General features: G+C 31.6%; 3 protein-coding genes and 3 non-coding genes across 9 annotated transcripts; all 6 read left to right on the top strand.

Moving 5' to 3' along the window:
- The first annotated feature begins 3,025 nt into the window (after positions 1-3,025).
- Positions 3,026-6,121, top strand: LOC114369222 (ras-related protein RABE1c-like). Its single transcript, XM_028326416.1, has 8 exons — positions 3,026-3,298; positions 3,372-3,444; positions 3,943-4,043; positions 4,655-4,720; positions 5,010-5,107; positions 5,301-5,363; positions 5,435-5,527; positions 5,741-6,121. Exons 1-8 carry the CDS (start codon positions 3,226-3,228, stop codon positions 5,822-5,824), a joined length of 651 nt encoding a protein of 216 aa, XP_028182217.1. The 5' UTR covers positions 3,026-3,225; the 3' UTR covers positions 5,825-6,121.
- A 1,862-nt stretch (positions 6,122-7,983) lies between these two features.
- On the top strand, positions 7,984-8,134 carry LOC114372741. Its single transcript, XR_003658308.1, has one exon. It is a non-coding gene; the product is annotated as a U4 spliceosomal RNA (small nuclear RNA).
- A 1,323-nt stretch (positions 8,135-9,457) lies between these two features.
- On the top strand, positions 9,458-9,618 carry LOC114372770. The gene has a single exon (XR_003658334.1). It is a non-coding gene; the product is annotated as a U1 spliceosomal RNA (small nuclear RNA).
- Positions 9,619-11,083: 1,465 nt separating this feature from the next.
- LOC114369816 (2-oxoglutarate dehydrogenase, mitochondrial-like) lies at positions 11,084-13,848 on the top strand. 4 transcript variants are annotated; one of them, XR_003657721.1, is made up of 4 exons: positions 11,084-12,145; positions 12,230-12,445; positions 12,640-12,761; positions 13,392-13,848. XR_003657721.1 is itself a non-coding variant. In XM_028327073.1 (3 exons), the coding sequence occupies exons 2-3, from the start codon at positions 12,647-12,649 to the stop codon at positions 13,661-13,663; spliced, it is 387 nt and encodes a 128-aa protein (XP_028182874.1). In that variant the 5' UTR covers positions 11,084-12,445; positions 12,640-12,646; the 3' UTR covers positions 13,664-13,848. The 4 variants fall into 4 exon arrangements, 1 of the variants encoding a protein (XP_028182874.1); XR_003657722.1 differs by having other exon boundaries at positions 11,084-11,626; XR_003657723.1 differs by having other exon boundaries at positions 11,084-11,442.
- LOC114372792 lies at positions 11,102-11,297 on the top strand. The gene has a single exon (XR_003658355.1). It is a non-coding gene; the product is annotated as a U2 spliceosomal RNA (small nuclear RNA).
- A 3,476-nt stretch (positions 13,849-17,324) lies between the features above and the next one.
- Positions 17,325-18,189, top strand: LOC114370759 (zinc finger protein ZAT11-like). Its single transcript, XM_028328153.1, has one exon. The coding sequence runs from the start codon at positions 17,491-17,493 to the stop codon at positions 18,040-18,042; it is 552 nt and encodes a 183-aa protein (XP_028183954.1). The 5' UTR covers positions 17,325-17,490; the 3' UTR covers positions 18,043-18,189.
- The last annotated feature ends 646 nt before the right edge of the window (positions 18,190-18,835 follow it).

Here is an 18,835-nt window from a genome sequence, read left to right on the forward strand (position 1 = left end):
ATAACATTATTATTGGTTTTATTATTTTAAAAAATAATTTAGTTGTCTAATAAATATGTCATGCTTTAAAGAAGCTATTATGCTTTTAAAGAATGAATCAATATTAAATAACATGTAAAAAATAGTTTAATAAGCATGTATGTAAAAAAATTTACATTGTCAACCAATAAATAATATGAAAAAATTTAAATACAGCTTTAATTTATAGGTCTTTTCATATCATTTTCGAATAAAATTAAAGTTTTGCCTTGCTAATATATATTAACATTTAACGCAAATCTCTATTATGCAAATTACTAAGATGGGACTCTAACTTTGAGTAACAATATCAAGGATATTTAAGAAAGTCCATCCAAGTTGTGTCCTAAAAAATATCAATAACATAATTTTGGAAAATTAAAAATAAAATTACTCAAAATTTAATTTCACTAAAAACATATTTAAGTATTTCATAGGTTAAGTCATTGACGTAGTTAACACAATTAATCATCAAGGGATGTAAGTTTCAATAAGTAAATAAAAAATTAGATTTAAATATGTTTTTTAGTTTTTATGATATATATTTTATTATAGCTTTTATAAATTATTTTGAAATATATTTATAAAATTCATTTTTTTCTATTTTCATTCCTTATTATTTTCTTTTAATCCATGTATTTTAGTTTTCATTTTTATCCTTGTAATAGATAAATAGTTTGCTTTTAACATTTTCAAAAGGACTAATTCAAAATGAATTGAATCTTATATGTACTACAAATAAATATATTATAATGACTAAAACAAAATATATATATATATATATATATATATTACCTAGATTAAAAACAAAAATAATTTTTTAGCAAATTAAAAACCTATTAAGAAAAGATAAAAACATGTTTTTAATTAAACAAATCAATCCACGTACTCCGTCTGTTCTAAATATAAGAAATTATTTTAAAATTTATTTATCTTTTTTTATACGTTTTTTTTCTAACTTTTTATTGCCTTAATTATATTTTTATCAAATTAATTTTAATTATTTTAGTTCATAAATAACAAATACTATGATTGTTTCTTTTACTTTCGTACGGATTGAATATTTGAAGAAAATAGTTTTAAAATTTAAAACTTTACTACTATTATTCTCTTTTCATACATTAATTATTCAAGGAAAAAAAGTGTTATAGTTAGTCTCGATAATCTTAAGAATTAATAATCTTAAAAAATTATACTATCAAATCCGAATGTTCAAAACTTATCTGTTCGTTTGGAATAAAATGTTAACGTTCTCTCCTCAAAAACATTAAAAAATTTATACTATTTTTTCCAATTAAAAATAATTATTTTTTTGTTTGACAATAATTAAAAACCATTATTGCTATGAATTCATAGATAGTTAATGTATATTTAACATACTTGCCCTTCATGATTTATGATTAGAAAATATGTAAATTCTTTTTCACTGTGTAGCTTACGGGGCATTAGACAAAAAGTGAGACCCTTGAAATGTATTAAATAATTCTTGTGTTTTTCGATAAATTTAACAATAATACAAAAATATAGAAAAAGTTGTGTCATAAAATGTATTACTGTCATTTCTCAAGATTTCTATACGGGTTAAAGCATCTCAATTAAATTAAAAAATAAATTGGATTTAATAAAAGGTAATTAAAATACATTTACACTATATTTTATTTATTAATAGTCTATTATATAATTAAAAATGATAAAATTTTATAATAAACTTAAATATGTCTTTGATTGTTGATAATTTTTTTTAGTTTGGGCTGAAAACATTTACAACTTAAATACTTTTATATAATTAGCGTTTTTTTTAAGTTCTTAATATTTTTTTTTAGTCTCTGATGAAATAATTTTTTTATTTGTGATCCTTGTTATTTTATGGTAGTCATTCTGATGTATTATCTACATTAATCCTTATTTTTATTACCAAAACTTAAATATGTTTTAGATATTTTATAATATTTTTATTTTATTTATTTTGTATTAATTCTTTTGAAAAAACTCATAATAAATTATCTACATATTTTATGAATAAAAATAAAAAAATAAATATATTAAAAGAACTAAAACAAAAATAAAAAGGAAAAAAAAACTTTTGTTTTATTATGAACTCAAGACAAATATTTTTTTTAGGAATCTAAAATAGTATTCACTAATTTATTTATCGGATATCTACAATACATTTAAACATTTTTAAATATTTATTGTAAGATAATATTTGATGGGAAGTGTTTTTTTTTTAAGTTACATTTAAATTTATTTTAAGTAATTAATAATATAGAAATTTTAAACTAATTAAGGGGCATGTGTTTCAGGGATATATCTTTTAGTCTTGGAAATATAATAAGGGAAAAATAATCACACATTTGTTATGAAGTAATAAATTAATTAATCTTGTATAAAATTTTTATTTGAATAAATAATAATATCATTTTTAACCAATATTTAATCTTAACACTGGGGTAGAGAATATTTATTCTCATAATACAAAGATGACCTTTATGAGTAAAATTACACATATATTCTTTTCTTATTCACTATCACACTCTTCTTTTAATGATCCATTCTTTTATGTTTTTTTATTTTATTATTCTCAATTTTTTTGTTCAACTACAAATTTTTATTTGACGTCAATCTCATAAATTTTACTTGCAATGATTATTGGTTTTTCCTCCATGTATTGGTTGTTATGTCAATAAATATAACTATATTTTAGATCATGCTCTAATGAATAGTAAAGAAATGGTAAAAGAGATTTTGTGAAGAGAATGTAAGATATATAACATTTTGAGTATAATTTGTTTATTCATTATTAATCTTATAATAAAGTTATTTGTATTATGAAAAAATATCATCTTTAACATAATAAAAGACATTTTAGTAATTATAATGTATTTTAAGGAAAAATAATGTTTCTTAATTATTCTTGAAAATATAAAAAATATTCCTAACTAACCAAATACATTTTTTTTATTAAATAACATAGTATTTTGAATATATTGAGTAGTTAATGTGATGGAGGGGAGAATAGAGTGTGCGCAGGAGTATGGAAGAAGAAGTGTGGTGGCAATGATATGATAGGCGCAGAGCAGAGAGAGAGAGAAGGCAAAGGCATTTGGATCCGACGACCTCGTTGGTTTTCCTTTGTAAGTTGTAAGCATTTGGCACCAGCAAGCCCTGTCTTCTTCTTCGATCAGATTAGGGCATTTCATTTCTGCGATGGCCGCAGCACCCGCTAGAGCTCGTGCCGATTACGATTACCTCATCAAGCTTCTTCTTATCGGCGACAGCGGTCAGTTCCTTTTTCCTAGATTCAATTCAATTCATTGCTTTATGTATGGACCTTTGATCGTTAATTATTCTAGGTGTCGGGAAGAGTTGTCTGCTTTTGAGATTTTCTGATGGCTCATTCACAACCAGTTTTATCACCACCATTGGGTTAGTATAATTATTATCTCTAGACGCCTCTTTTTTTTTTTAATCGCTTGTGAAAAATGCTGTAGCTGTTTCTTGTCTTGTTTCAAAATGCTTACATCTCTGTTTCCTCTTTCCACTCGCTATTTTTGTGTTTTTTTGGAAGCATAGCAAGTTTGGACTTAATATCTAGAGCTCATTTAGTGGAGAGAAATGTTATTTATGCAACAAATTATACAAATTTTTTTACAACTATTAGAGAAATATGAGATGTAATGGAGAAAGATAAATACACAAAAAATGTTGTTGTATAAATTATTGTATGAGTTGTTGTATGAATAACAATTTCTTTAGTGAATAGTGTTTTTAATATGGACATTTTCTCATTGTTAGGGTAGCATATTGTCTTGTATGTTTTTAGTGTGTGTACAGTACACAAATATTTGTACACAATCGGAGTACCAGATCTATATCCTTTTGTTTATGAAAATAAAATCTTATTATAATAATGTTGTATGGCAGTATCGATTTTAAGATAAGAACCATTGAACTAGACGGCAAACGGATTAAGTTACAAATCTGGGATACTGCTGGTCAGGAACGGTTTCGAACTATTACCACAGGTATGTGTTTTATCTTGTGCAACCTTGCTGTGAATTCACAATTGGCAGCTTTCCTCTTGGTAGGTAATTATATCATATGTTTCCATGTATTCTTGTACAAGTCAATTGAAGTAATTATAGTTGTGATTGAGAAAAATAAACATTGAAAGGGAATTAGTTTTTATAACTATTGTCGGTTAGTCAATTAAGTTTTGAGAAGTTCGTTTTCATAGAAAATAATTCTTTTTGGGCAGAAGTTATAATTTTCTAAGGATTAGTGATTTAATTCATTCATTATGGTGACTCATAAATCTAATTTACACACTGGCATGTTTTATACTTACATTGAAGGACACAATGCTTTAATTTAACAGGTTCAATTATTGATTTTAAATACTATGGATAAACCAACTTTTATTGCAGCTTATTACTGTGGAGCCCTGTGATTTTAAATCTAATTACTGTGGAGCCATGCATAAACCAACTCAAAGTTTTATTGCAGCTTAATCTAATTACACTAGTGATTTTAAATACTGGCATGTTTAATACTTACATAGAAGGACACAATGCTTTAATCTACCATTTCTTTGATGAAAGGAAAACTTGTCTTACAATGTTACATGCTGTTGCAGCTTATTACCGTGGAGCCATGGGTATCTTGCTGGTTTATGATGTTACTGATGAAGCATCTTTCAATAGTAATCTCCTTTCCTTGGTTTTGTTGGAAGTTTAAAGATATTTCAGTGAATGACATTCTTTTGATGTATTTTTATGCACTAATTGTCTTAGAATTGTAGACTTCATTTCAGCTTTAGCTGACCTGATAAATTGTATTTCCTTCATATTTTGCCTATTTCTTATTTTCCTCATTCTTCTCTGATTTACATTTAACTGGTAGACAAAAGAATCTGTCTTTTATGGTTAAGTTTACTTCATCTGTTCTGTCCATCTTTTGTTTTTCAATGTAGCTTGGTTTTTGCTATCCAGATATTAGGAATTGGATTCGCAATATTGAACAACATGCTTCTGACAATGTAAACAAGATACTTGTTGGCAACAAGGCTGATATGGATGAAAGTAAAAGGGTATGTACATTTTGGGGTACTTTGTAATTTACATTTTATATCTTAGTTGGCTAAGGTTGGAAATTAGTTGATTAAGAAGATATTGCATTATTGGCTCCATGCTCCTTAAGCCACATTTGTTTACTGATATCAGATTAAGCTATCTCTTTGTCTGCATTGATAGAAACAAAAGTTTTTCCTTTTTCTTCTCTAGGCTGTACCTACCTCCAAAGGGCAAGCACTTGCTGATGAGTATGGTATCAAGTTCTTTGAAACTGTGAGTGGCAATAACATTTTCATTAAAATTATTTGTGATTTCGTTATATTTATATTGAAGAACACATGCAGAGTGCAAAAACCAACATGAATGTGGAAGAGGTTTTCTTTTCAATAGCAAGAGATATCAAGCAAAGGCTTGCAGACACAGATTCAAGAGCTGAGGTAATTTGCAAACTTTTTTCTCAATGTCCTTTGTTTTTCTTTTTTTCCTGAGAAATGCAAGTGCTCTCTTCTTCTGAAAGACTAAAATTTTGCCACCGTGTATCAAGTACTTAAAAGAAAAATAATTGTTAGGAATTAATGCTAACTTTCAAAATAAGTGCATAGATTTGTTTGTATTGCTGAACACTGATATTCTCTTCTCTGTTGATTCAGCCTCAGACTATCAAGATTAACCAACCAGACCAGGCAGCCAGTGGTGGTCAACCTGCACAAAAGTCGGCTTGCTGCGGTTCATGAAAAGAATCAGTATCTGTAGCAAGAGGTGCAGGTTTCTGCAATAGCACTCTTCTGGGTGCTAATGTTATTCTGATGACATTAGAAAGTGGGAGCATGTATTTGTCCCTCTGTATCTCCCAACTGCAGATGTCGTGTTTTAAAGTTAATATTTTAAATTCTTTGCTCATTGAGTTGGTGGAATTTGTTGTGACTAGTTAATTTGCTTCACTTTCCTATTTCATTTGTAGTGTGACACTTAAAAAGGATATCTTGATTAGATGCGGATAGATTATCACAACAGCTTGATCATTTGCAGAATATCGGTCCAAATGTTTATTTTGATGGAATAGGAATCTAGAGGCAAACCCAAGAATTTTTTACGAAGAAGGAAAATGGAAGCCTTGCCATTTAACCGGCAATGTGAAATGCCGTGTTTACTAAAATGGTCCACGGGTACTAATATTGCATGATAAAATGGTTTGGTTCGGAAGGTGGAACCAAGTTTCTTTGAAAAAGTAAAAATGTTTTTGCATGTTTTCTAATCCGCCTGTTTTGTTATAAATATATTAATCTAGTTGAGATGTTTGGCAACAACAGTCAGTAAATTTGAGAGAAGCTTTTCGAATATTTTTTTGACAGAAACTTGTCATTTTCTTTGTATTCTGGATTCACTTAATACCTGTTTTGAGCATTGACTAACAAGGGATACTTAACCAAATAAGTACGAACTTGGGCTGGAGTTCATGACTCTCGTATAGCACTATAGCGTGTTTGTTTACACGAAATTTCCCGCTTGCATTGTATGGAAAGACTCACAGAACTCCACATTAGTACACTGCAATGCTTCAGCCACGATATGAATTAGAAAGATGGTTGTGCATTACTTGTGTCAAGTTAGACAACAGACATGGTTTGACACTCACTGCAGAATGGATTGTATCAAGTTCACACTCACATAATTGTTGTTTCTAAAAATAAATAAATAAATAAATGTAGGGGAAGGGGTTTCACTGAGTCTCGAATAATTTGAGAATTGAGTGTTTGCTCTTTGAGAAAAGAGAAATCATTTGTGAAAAGGAGAGAGATCTCTCTTTTTATTCTGTCAATTCATTCAATTCAATAATTTTTTTCTTTTCTTTTACTCCTTTCTGATGTAAGTAAGTAATATGGACGCACTAAAAAGTACACACAACTTACCTGGAAAGTGTAATTTTAAAAGCACCGTGAAGTTCAGATGGTCAAGGATAAGGATTAAAATGGGAACTGCTTAATTTATGTTCCTCTCCTTTTTACAGAAAGAGTGTGTCATTGTTCAGAGGAAATACTAATTTGACTTGTTTGGTTCTTTTATAATATACATTTACCTAGGGCTCCTTTTTTATGCACCTCTTTTTTCCTTTTTATTTAACATGCACTATTGGTATTCTTCTCAATGGACTGAGTTCCATCGTATTTCAATTTGATCTAAGAGCTGAAATCCTCTACCTTAAAATCCATTTGATTGGAATAGGGGAGGCTTTTCAATTATAATGAATGAAATGAAAATGCAAAGTTCATTTCATTTCCTTTCCTTTAAAAAGAACCGAACGCTATAAACCTCTCGAGGAGATATCAGTTCTGTGAACATTAGAAATCTGAGAGTAGCTGAAGCACAATGGAAAAGATCTAACTTGTTTAGTCCAAGGCAACCACAAAGTGACATGGGAGTTCATATATTTTTCTTTTTATCAAACCCAAGTTGATTGTATTAAGGTAACAAAGCAAAGATGACCAAAATATTGGTCATTTACTCATACACAAAACACATTATACATAAGACAATCACAACAACAGAATGTATGCAATACTACATCTAACCTCATATGGTGAATGATAATCATCAGATGTCATACAGTACAAACAAAACTCCAAATACTCTCACAAAAAACACTGTAACTCTCAGATGAAACTTTGTAAGACGTCTAATTCATTAGGTGCCATGGTAAAAGAAGACATATCCAGAGGCTGGTGAAAGCTGTTGGATGTACTCCAACATGTTTATCAGCTGTGCGGTTATAGGGGTGGCTTGGAATGCTCCCTCCTTGAGAATCCTGGTTGGATGAAGTCCCACATGGACGAGAACAAGAGATGGAACTGAGAGCAGCTAATATAAAATGAGAGATTATACTCAGAAGGAAAGCATCTTTGCGCTTGGGGCAATGACGCAGCTAGTGAGGTTCTAACCGAGGCGCGTCTATTGCTGGTTGAAAACTATTTCCAAACCCCCTCTTAGGCCTGGGTTTACCCCTGGCCTTCGAGAATTTCTGGAAGGGCTCCCTACGGGGTTAAGCCCTAAAATTTTTAGTTCAATTTATTTTTTGTCTGTTAGTGGGGCCTAAATGGCTCTGCTTTTGCTGACTGTGTTTTGAAGTTTCTAAATTGTGAACCATAGCTAAGTTTATTGGTTTGTTCCTGTTGAAATTATAGGGGAGCAATAAAAGGAAGTGCGTTGAATGCGCAATCCGTGTATTTTATACATTGCCAGCACGTACTTTGACGTTGTCAAGAATTACTACTTTTATTATTCAAGCCAACTTATTTTTTATGTTAAGATTTTCACTTCTGAAGATAAATGATTAAACATTATAAAAAGGGTCATCTCTTTTCTAAAATCCTTTTCATGAATTTTAGACAACATATTACTTTTTTTAATGTATCTTTGGTTTGAGTATCCTTATATACATATGCTTGAATAGATTTTAGATAACATCGTGGTTATACAGTAAACCAGTATGCAGTAATTTAGACCTAGGTAGCATTTACTAGACAAGGAACCGGGTAATTTGTATCATTAAAAACCGAAGATGCAAAAACATGTGTCAAGAGCTTTTGTTGCCAAACTAAGAATCATCCCTAAAAAAACCAAGTTTTTTTTAATGTTTCTGCAACCAGGTTTAGCAGATTGAGGATGGTTTATGCTATAAAAAATGAGTAAGATTTCACTGTTAGAATTTGCATAATTTCTGTAGTATTTCATTCCCTTTATGTTATGTAGTGTTAATTTTGCCTCCTTTGGCTGTTATGAGTGGGTTTCATTAAGTCCTAACATTCCTGCTTCAGACTGTCTCCCGTATGGTAGACTCATTGGATATAACACGGACATACTAGAATCTTCTTTAATTTCTTGTGTTAATATATAAGACATGTTAAGTTGAATAAATATTACACAACTTTACTAGTCATCACAGGGTTATTCTTGAAGCTGTTGTAGCAAAAGTTGATGAAACAGTAGCTCCTAATAATTCTGATTGTCGTGTCAATTATCCCAAGCAACTTCTCTTAATGACCAACAAAAGGAAATTCTAGAAGTTGAGATTGTCTATAACTTTTTTCTGCAAAATCTTAAAAAGTATCACAAATAAAATGCCATTAGTGCGTCACAATTGTTACCAATGAAACAATACTAACGGAGCACACCTATTTTTGGAAGCAAACCCTCCTAGTTTTAGATTTAGTACCACCGGTTGTTTTACCATGGAACAAAACGAGCTGCAACTTTGAGACCATTGGTATAAGTACTCAAAACATTATATTTAAATGAATCCCACATCGGAAAGTTGGAAGAAGTAATTTGGAGGACGAGCTATAAAATTGAAGCATATGTTACTGAACAACATACTTACCTGGATGGGGTCAATGGGTGGTCAAGATGGCCCATGGCCTAGGATAGTAATCTCCATTGCACTTTGGAGGGGTATTATTCTAAGGTCTGCCCAAGAGGCAGAGCCTACATCATAATTTGTGATAGTGGGGGCCTGCGTCCGCGCGGTCCCTTTCAATTCTAAGTTTCAGGTTTGATTGAGTTGTTTTTTATTTGTTGGAATAAAAAAAATATTATTTCAAACTTACAATGATTCACTTATTAAGATTTAATCAATAAGATTAAATGATTAGATATATTTTGGGTCTGGAAGATGAAGAGAGAAAAGGCATCTGTGTGTTCCGTGTTATGAATGTTAGATCATATAGGTAGTAATCTAAAAATTGTTTATATTTTAGATATAAAAATCTTCATTAAGCCTAAGTTTTATAATGCAATATTCCTTTGCACAGTTTGCGGCCACTTCCAATTCTAAGTCCCAAAGTTTTATAATGTAATGTTCATTTCCACAGTTTTATTTACACTAAAGCCTTGATAAGGCATAAAGAGTAGAGTAGATTATGCCTAGGGTACGTTAGATGCATCGGCGTCTTTTGGAAACAAACAGAGCAGTTTATTTTCCTTTAAATTAAATTAAAAGGAAAACTATGAATGATTCACTGTTAATCTCTGTCTATCTGGTGTCTATCCTTCTCTTCTCTTGCAATCGCTCATTCACTTCATTCTCTGCATTTTAATTTTCATTTCTCTGTCATAAATTTGGTTTCCTGTGAACGTGCATTCTTCAATCTCACTGTCTTTATCCTGCGTTATTATTTTGCTGCCAGACTTATAGAATATCCGTTTTGCTTTATTAGCTCTTTTTCGTAAGTATTTTACTTATTTAAGTTAGTCACAGTAGAGTGATATTTGATTAATTAAACTTAAGTTTGGTTGAAGTTACTGATCTCACATTCTCACTGGATCCAACTTATAAATTAGGATTGCTCTGTGGTACTGATCATCATATGGTTTTGTTTTGTGACTGAATTGTGACAACGTAACACCTGGACTTTTTCACAACTATTGTATAGATCCAGTATATCTAATGTGAATATGAAAGTAGCATGCTTAACATATATTAATGTATGATGTATTTAATCATCAGTTTCCATATCTATGAAAACAGCACTGTTGAAGATTGTGTAAGGTTAACATAAATGTATTCTACAGTACGAAAAATGAGCAGGATCTTATCTGTGCTCCATAATTCAGTAGAGATCAGGTTCTTTGCCTGGTTCTGAAGAGTACAGACTACTATATCCCTGTTAGTTGCATGCTTTGGAGTTTGGACTATGCAGTGAGCATTGTAATCCACTACTTCTAGAGTGAGGTAGAGTCTCCGAGGAGGATGAAGAGTGTGCTCAGCTCCCAGTTACTAATCTCACCGTTAATTTAATTTAAGGAATCAATTAATCAGTTATAGGGGTTTAGCATTAATCCAGATGGGTTGTGAAATATGCAAGTGTAAGTGTAATCTAATTAGGATACGTTATAGACACAAAGGTCACTTGATGTTCAATGTGGAACCACCCATGAGTGAGTCCCACATCGCTGAGTTAAGATAAGAATCACCTGAAGTTTTATTATAAAACAAACGTTTCAACAGTTCAAAATTCATACCTTTCTCGGCCTTTTGGCTAAGATCAAGTGTAGTATCTGTTCTTATCAGTTTAATATCTGATATGTGGGCCATTGGCCCGCACGATATTAAATTTATTTTTTGAAGGGGAGATCCCAATGCAGTAGCTTGCTACTGGGGTTCTCAAGCGTCGTCCTTGTTTTGCACTATAGCATGGGCCTGGCGCACCCTATAACATAAGTTTAAATATCTTTAATGTTTTAGTTTCTGGTAATTTTGTTGCTTGAATCTTTTCTGTTGGTTTCATAAATGCTGAAATCTATGGTCTATACTGTGCAGTGTGAAACCAGAGATCTTAAAAATTGTTGGGATCATCAGGTGCTCTGTTATGAAACCTGTGTTCTAATTCCTTGAAACTTCTTTGAAAGCTTTTATTCCTTCTGCATGAATCTGCTTGCCAGCCTTTGTCTACTTTGTGGTTGACATACCACCACAAACTAAAGGGCTCTATCATGTTCAATTTACGTTGTTGATGTTGTGTTGTGCATGGTTGTTTTAAATCGTAAGCTTCTTTTTATTACTGGGTGACACTTGTTAGTAGTCTGTATTTATCATTTATAACGGGATTAGTTTGGGGAATACCAAGGGTATAGGTTAGTGGAACAATGCTGAAAATGAAATATGACTCTTTGAATTTAGCCACCTTTAAGTGTGGAAACTTAGAAGTTCATAGAAGGGGGAAGGACAATAAAGAAACAGAACTTTTTGTTTAATTTAGATTGGTTGTTGGGATCTCGTGTTTTTATTGCAAACATATAATTTGAATAATTGTCTCTTGGTTCTTGCTTTTGAAGATCTTTTTTTTATTTGCATATGTCCTTTCATCTTTCATTGTTACTGTTAATAGTATTTATACAATGTTTTCATTAATTTATTCGCAGATGGCTGATGACCATCCTTATGTTATTCCTGAAATGGATCCTATTCTAAGGAAACAAATTCAGGAGTGTAACTGGCAGATTGTTAATGTTACAACTCCTGCAAATTTTTTCCATGTTTTACTGTGGCATTTTTGTAGTTGGTACAGTGATTTGATTGATGTTGGCTTTGTCACTTAAATTTGTGTTGATTTATTTTCTCATTGTTTCTTTTTGTTTTCTTGCAGATACATAGAGAATTCCGTAAGCCTCTCATTGTGATGCCAGCTAAGAACCTGCTTCGTAGTAAGACTTGTAGATCAAATTTATCAGAGTTCGATGATGTTCAAGGACACCCGGGTTTTGACAAACAGGGAACTTGATTTAAGCGCCTCATTAAAGACCAAAATAAGCACTCAGATGTTGAGGAGGGTATCAGACGTTTAGTACTCTGCTCTGGAAAGGTGTGTGGTACTGATTGGGACTACCTGTTCTCATGTCTTTGGTTTTTATGCTCTGACATCTGCTGGATTTAGTGTTAACTGTATTTATGAATTTTAGCTGGTGCTTTGATTACGGTTTATGTTTTACATCTACGATTTATCATTGTTTTCTAAATATGCTTTTTATAACTATTAATGTCTTATATTCCTTGCAGGTTTACTATGAACTTGATGAACAACGAACAAAGGAAGATGCAAAGGATGTTGCAGTATGTAGGGTGGAAAAGCTTTGTCCTTTCCCTTATGATTGTCCAACGAGAGCTCAAAAGATATCCAAGTATGTCTTTTCAATATGCTCTTTAGAAATGGAATCCGTTTTTTTTTTTTTTTTTTTTTCATGTTGAAGCTTGAATATGTCTGTTACCGTTATTAGCGTGGGAACTAATTCTTGTTTGTGATTTCTATGCTTGATATTCATTTTCTTTATCTCATGACTGTTGCATCTTTTACCTTAGCAAAAGACCAGCCATATGGGGGCAGTTGTTTTCCTATTGGTGTCAAAGCAGACTAACAATATGGAGTGCTTATTTCTGCTTGTTAGTTGGAAGGATTGGAAAGCATCTAGATTTTCCTTCTATACAATTTTTTAGATCCTACCAGACAAGGCCTGATTGAAATTGCACTGCATGCTGCTGCTAATTGCTTTCTAGATGTCATAAAAGTGTGGTTAAAAGCCAAAGGAATCAATTTATTAGAGCATTATTCAATTGTAGTTGATGTTTATCATGATATGTGAAGTGTTTGAACTTAGATGTGCCATTGTGTCAACTAATTAGTAGAACATTTTGTTTTTGTCTTCGTTGACATTTAGGGTTAAGCATTATACATTTAAAATGGTAGGATTTTAATAACATATAGTCTGTTGAGGTTAGTTGTTTTACGTTATAGTTTGTTGTGTTTTTGCTAGATGCGGAGGTTGTTTGGTGTCAAGAAGAGCCAATGAACATGGGTGGATACACTTATATTTTACCCCGACTCATAACTTCCATGAAGGCTGTAGGTAGGGGAGGTTATGAAGATGTCAAATATGCTGGTCGTGCTCCCTCTGCAGCCACAGCTACTGGTTTCCTCAAGGTTCACCTTAACGAGCAGGCTGAGCTAGTTCAGAAAGCCATTCAACGTGAGCCAATCAATTTCCCTTTACTGAGGCATAGCATATACATTGTTTCTCCAGAGTGATGAAGGCAATAATTGGAGGTAGCTTATTTTGCTTTTCACTTTTATGTGTTCTGCCTTTGACAAGATGTCAGGTAAGCCGAAATTCAAGGTGTATACTGTTTACTTCCGCTGAGGTAATTTTTTCCTATGTTACTAAGAGGCGAAACTTGATTATCCTCCAATAAAAATTGTTTAGTTTGTGATTATTACTGTTATTGCTTATATTAGTATTATTTAATAGTTTCAATATATGACAACTGTGGCATAGGTTTTATTTAAAAAATGAATTCCCTTCAAGATAGAACAGCAATAGTAATGCATAATACATGTAAAAAACAGAACATCTTAGAATCTCCTACGAACTCGAAGAAGTATACTTCTTACCACTCTGAGATTCAATTCACCTCCGCTTACTGCCTCATGCAGTGAACAAACTGACCAAGGGATGTTACAGTGTGAGTATCAAGACTCATGTTATATGCACCGCACAAATATTATTTGAGCTGTGATCACTCTTTTTCATAACAGCAGCATTGCAAATAATATATGAATAAAGGTAATAAAAATAAAATTCTATAATAGCAGACACTTAATGTGAACTTGGTCTTAATATCTGATATATTGCGCTTAAAGAAGAGCAACTGAACCACCACCATTGTTTAGGCATGTCCTCTCAACGTGGTGGTGACACTTTTACAACTCAACAGTCAGCAGCAGACGTGGTTGCCTTAATCTTTTGTCAAAAGAATGTTAACAATGGCAAAAGGATTTGCTCGTAAGAATTTAATGGAAGATTATACTGGAAGTTAAAAAGGAAAATACTTGCGGTGAAATTTGTTCTGGTCATTGGAAGAACAAGAAAGAAAAAAAACGTGGTTATTAAAACCTTTTTTTTTACAATAAACGTGAATTCACATACCCATAGACTTGTAGAGCTAAGTTCTGCCGTGAATGAAAGGCAGAGTTGCAGATTAATCATGGAATCCTTGGCACAAGTGTTCAAGTTGGCAATGTGCCATATTTTGGTACAATTTTGATACAATTTGGCTTTGCAGGAATGTCCATAATTTGTAAATTCACCGAGGATCAAGGGCTTAGCCAACATGTTTTAGCAGTATATTGCCATCCTGTTGCTACTATTGTCATTTCTCCCTTTGCACTCGTCCTTCTTGATAGGTCTTCTAGACTCTTATTTATGCATCAGAGTCTTCTATTTTACCTGAGGTGCATATGCATTTAATTTGGACGCGAAGAAAATAAGTGCAATATCCTATTTTTGACAGGAATAGAAGGCCTACGATGACTTTGTCTATCTTAGCAAAAATTGTGCTATGATGTCATGTGCACCAACCTAACCAAGCTCCATGTAACTGGCCAGTTATTGATCAGAACTTGAACTAACAATGATGAAGTATATTTCTGCAACATTTACTAGTGCTACTGGGGTTCTCAAGTGTCGCTCTTGTGCTGCACTATAACATGGGCCTGGCAGGCCCTATAATTTTATACAAACTTTGTAATCAGTTGGGGTAGGAATAAGTATAAAGTTTCTGTTAGTGTAATGGATATGTGAGATACGAAAATAAGAAATTTTAAGGGAACATTTTTTTATTGGTAAATATTAATTTTATTAGTCTAAGATATAGGTTGACAAGCAATACAAATTGTAAGCTTACATGTGGTCAGCTTAAAACCAAACCAGCTGCACCCCGAAACACAATTAGCCTTAAACAAACATAGTATAATAGAATCAGGAAAAAATCCCACGTCAAGTGGTAGTACACCATAAGGAAAAATCTCCCTTTGCTTGGCACAATAAAATCCCACATCGGATGCTAAAAAGAGTAGAAATCCCGCATGGGTAAACGACGTTAACTTTATAATGCACCTTGGCAATCCCACATCGGGCCAAGGGAGGTGAGAATTCACGTCTAGAAAAGAGGTTGCTTCTTGCTTTCTGATTACGCTCATAGTTGGATTTTACACTCAGTTGTTTATTTTCTCTGACTAACTAATCGGTTTTCACTCATAGTTGTTGAAATATTTTTTTTATTATAAAATTTGTTATAGAAAATAAGCATTTATTTTATATAATAAGGACTAAAATACTAATTACATATCTAGTTTGTATAACATTTACTTTAATGTTGTTTATTTTTTAATTATTAATAACAAAATAATACTTTAATTGAAAGTATTTTTAGTTATTTATTTTTGGGTAAAATATGTTTGAATAAAAAATAATGGAGTTATATCGCTGACTTGGCCCAGTTAATTATATGACATTAACCATCATCACATTGAATATGTAATAAGCTTATTAATTTATTAACGACTTATTTAAAAGTGATTGTGTCACTTAGACAAACAACAGACCCTATAATAGGCATTAATGCTCAGCTATATTAAATATCTTTTTATATGCAAATAATAATTTAATGGAAACATCATTGATAATTTAATGCGTGAACGTTCTTGAGCAAGACATATGCTGCACGTTTGACTAATATTCCATTTTCCTTGGTCAGACAAAGTCTAGAAGAGAAGTAGTTTTCCAAGTAAACAGCGCAGTCCAATACATGAACGCTTAAAATTTTATCTTATGGTGGCTGCCATCCAGAAGCCTTTTTATTTTATGCCACTTAATATTGTTTCAAAATTCCAGTAGAAGAATTTTTGCTAAAATGTATTTTTTTCTACTTTTTAAAATTTGTAATTTTACTCTTTTTATTTTTTAATTGAGACATTTTATCTTCATTTTATAAAATTTCACGATTTTAATTCTCCTAATTTTTACTTGAGATATTTTATTCTTTACTTTTAAAAAATTTATAATTTTAATTCTTTTTATTAATTTTAGACTTGACTATATATTTTTAAATTTTTTAATAAATTAAGCGTGTTGAAAATCATATAATTTTTAAAAAATATTTATGGTGTGAATAATAAATAATCTCATGTTATTCAATATTTATGGAGTACATATATTAACATTTGAAATCAGTCAAATGAATTAAAATTATGAATTTTTAAAAAAATGAAAGATAAAATGTTTCAACTAAATGGGAGACTTAAATCCCAAACTTTTTAAAAATGAAAATGAAATGTTTCAATTAAAAAAATAAGAAAATTAAAATAATGAATTTAAGAAAATAAAGAGAAAAAAATTAGATTTTAACCGAGAACTTTCATTATAAAATTGTTTATAAGCTTGAATTAATATTAGCATCGATCATCAATCAACTAACCAATCACGCTTACCTTCACCCCAAGCCTACTAGTCAAAGGAAAAACCCTAGTTCAATGCATATATCCAATGGATTGCTTTTTAATGGCTCCATTACTCGTACTTGCTTACGTAAGAGTAATTGAGAATTCAAATCATCAAAAAAGGTTGTTGTAGTCGGTAAAAAAATCAACTTATTTCCCCAAAAGATATAGGTTTGTCAATATATGAGAATTTTAGATAATTTATATACTTCTAAATATTTTTTAATCTTAAAGTATGTCCTCTTCAGATCCAACACACTTAAAACTTTTTTATATATATATATAAAAAAATCAATTCAAAGTCACAGGTTTAGTATGTTCACACATTACACATACATACTACATTCAGAAAAGTCACCTATATTAATTAGAAGTGTCAAACTCTCAGGCTAACAAACAAAGCCAACCTTATAAATATCTATCACACATGCATCATACTCAAAAGTCTCATACACCAGTTAATCCATTAATTCCACACCTTTCTATTCTTTTTAAACCCTTGATCATATCCATTTTCGATCACGCCTTTCAAACCAAAACACCAATATTATATCAAGTACTATTGATAGCATATAGTGATGAAGAGAGAAAGAGAAGTTGATAGCATAACCATGGCAAACTACTTGATGTTGCTTTCTCGAACCACCACCAACTTGAACACTTCCGACAACCGTGTGTTTGAGTGCAAGACATGTAATCGGAGGTTCACGTCGTTTCAGGCATTGGGTGGCCACTGTGCGAGTCATAAGAAGCCAAGGTTGATGGGAGAGAGTGATGGCCAAGTGCTAATTCATGGTTCACCACCAAAGCCTAAAACGCACGAGTGTTCCATTTGTGGATTGGAGTTTGCAATAGGACAAGCTTTGGGAGGACACATGAGGCGTCATAGAGCTGCAGCAGCAGCAGCATCAAATAGAAACATGCACACTACTATTAATTCTTTGATGAGTTCTGGCAGCAGTAGTGGTGGTAGCACTGTTGATAATACTTTACCACCAAACATGAACCACAAGGTTAACGACACCAAGAGGATTTTGTTTCCTGATTTGAATTTGACGCCTCTAGAGAATGACTTGGAGTTTTTGAAGATTGGACGACAAGCAACTCCTTTGGTTCACTGCTTTAATTGAATTAATTCTTGGCACATAGTTTGTAGAGTACAATATAGTTAGGTAGATCTTACTACTTTTTGCTCATTTTGTATTTTACTTTACTGTATGCAAATTATTTTGTTCAGTTCTTGGATATATATAAGAAATCCGTGTTAATTACTTAAACCAAGAAAAAGTGCCCGCTTAATTTGTAAATCAAATCCGTTAAAATAGTTTGACTGGAAATGTGTTCACTTCAAATTGCTTGCCATTAACCTGATTGATTGTAGTGTTAATTTTGGGCATAATCTGTATCATGGATATTTGTATCAAGACTATCTTAACTAAACTCTTACAGTGGTAAGTTTGATTCTCAAATTATTAATACATTCTTTTGACTTTTAAAAAAAGAACTAGCTATATATTCAGATTTTAACTAATTAAATCAAGAATATGCATGTCCTTGTACCCTTGAGATTGTTGTCCTCATGATCCTCCTTTCAATTACGAACGCTTGAACTTAAATTTCACGAACTAAGAAAAAACATAAACAAAATTTAATTCGAGATGTGTGAATTTATATTGTCCTTGGAGACTTATCCATGTTCTGCACAGGTCTCTAAGGATATAATAGGTTCTTTCCTATCATCTCAATCATAATTGAGATACCAGAAATAGCAGAACTAGCAGTAAGACATATAAACCAGGAACTGATGAGAAGAAAATGATGTGGGAGAGAGAACGGGTCTATGCAAACCTGAAGTATAGATATTTATCACGAAAAAGATAAAGATTTTAAAACAATTTGAAATATACAAAAGTTAATTCTTGT

Source organism: Glycine soja, chromosome 10 (genome assembly GCF_004193775.1).
Source record: "Glycine soja cultivar W05 chromosome 10, ASM419377v2, whole genome shotgun sequence".
Lineage (NCBI taxonomy): Eukaryota > Viridiplantae > Streptophyta > Magnoliopsida > Fabales > Fabaceae > Glycine > Glycine soja.

Coding starts and splice junctions, on each gene's coding strand:
- LOC114369816 (XM_028327073.1), top strand. CDS start 12,647: ATGAACTTGATGAACAACGAACAAAGGAAGATGCAAAGGATGTTGCAG. Junction 12,762..13,391: donor AGAGCTCAAAAGATATCCAA/GTATGTCTTTTC, acceptor TGTTTTTGCTAG/ATGCGGAGGTTGTTTGGTGT.
- LOC114369222 (XM_028326416.1), top strand. CDS start 3,226: ATGGCCGCAGCACCCGCTAGAGCTCGTGCCGATTACGATTACCTCATC. Junction 3,445..3,942: donor AGTTTTATCACCACCATTGG/GTTAGTATAATT, acceptor GTTGTATGGCAG/TATCGATTTTAAGATAAGAA. Junction 5,364..5,434: donor GTATCAAGTTCTTTGAAACT/GTGAGTGGCAAT, acceptor GAACACATGCAG/AGTGCAAAAACCAACATGAA.
- LOC114370759 (XM_028328153.1), top strand. CDS start 17,491: ATGAAGAGAGAAAGAGAAGTTGATAGCATAACCATGGCAAACTACTTG.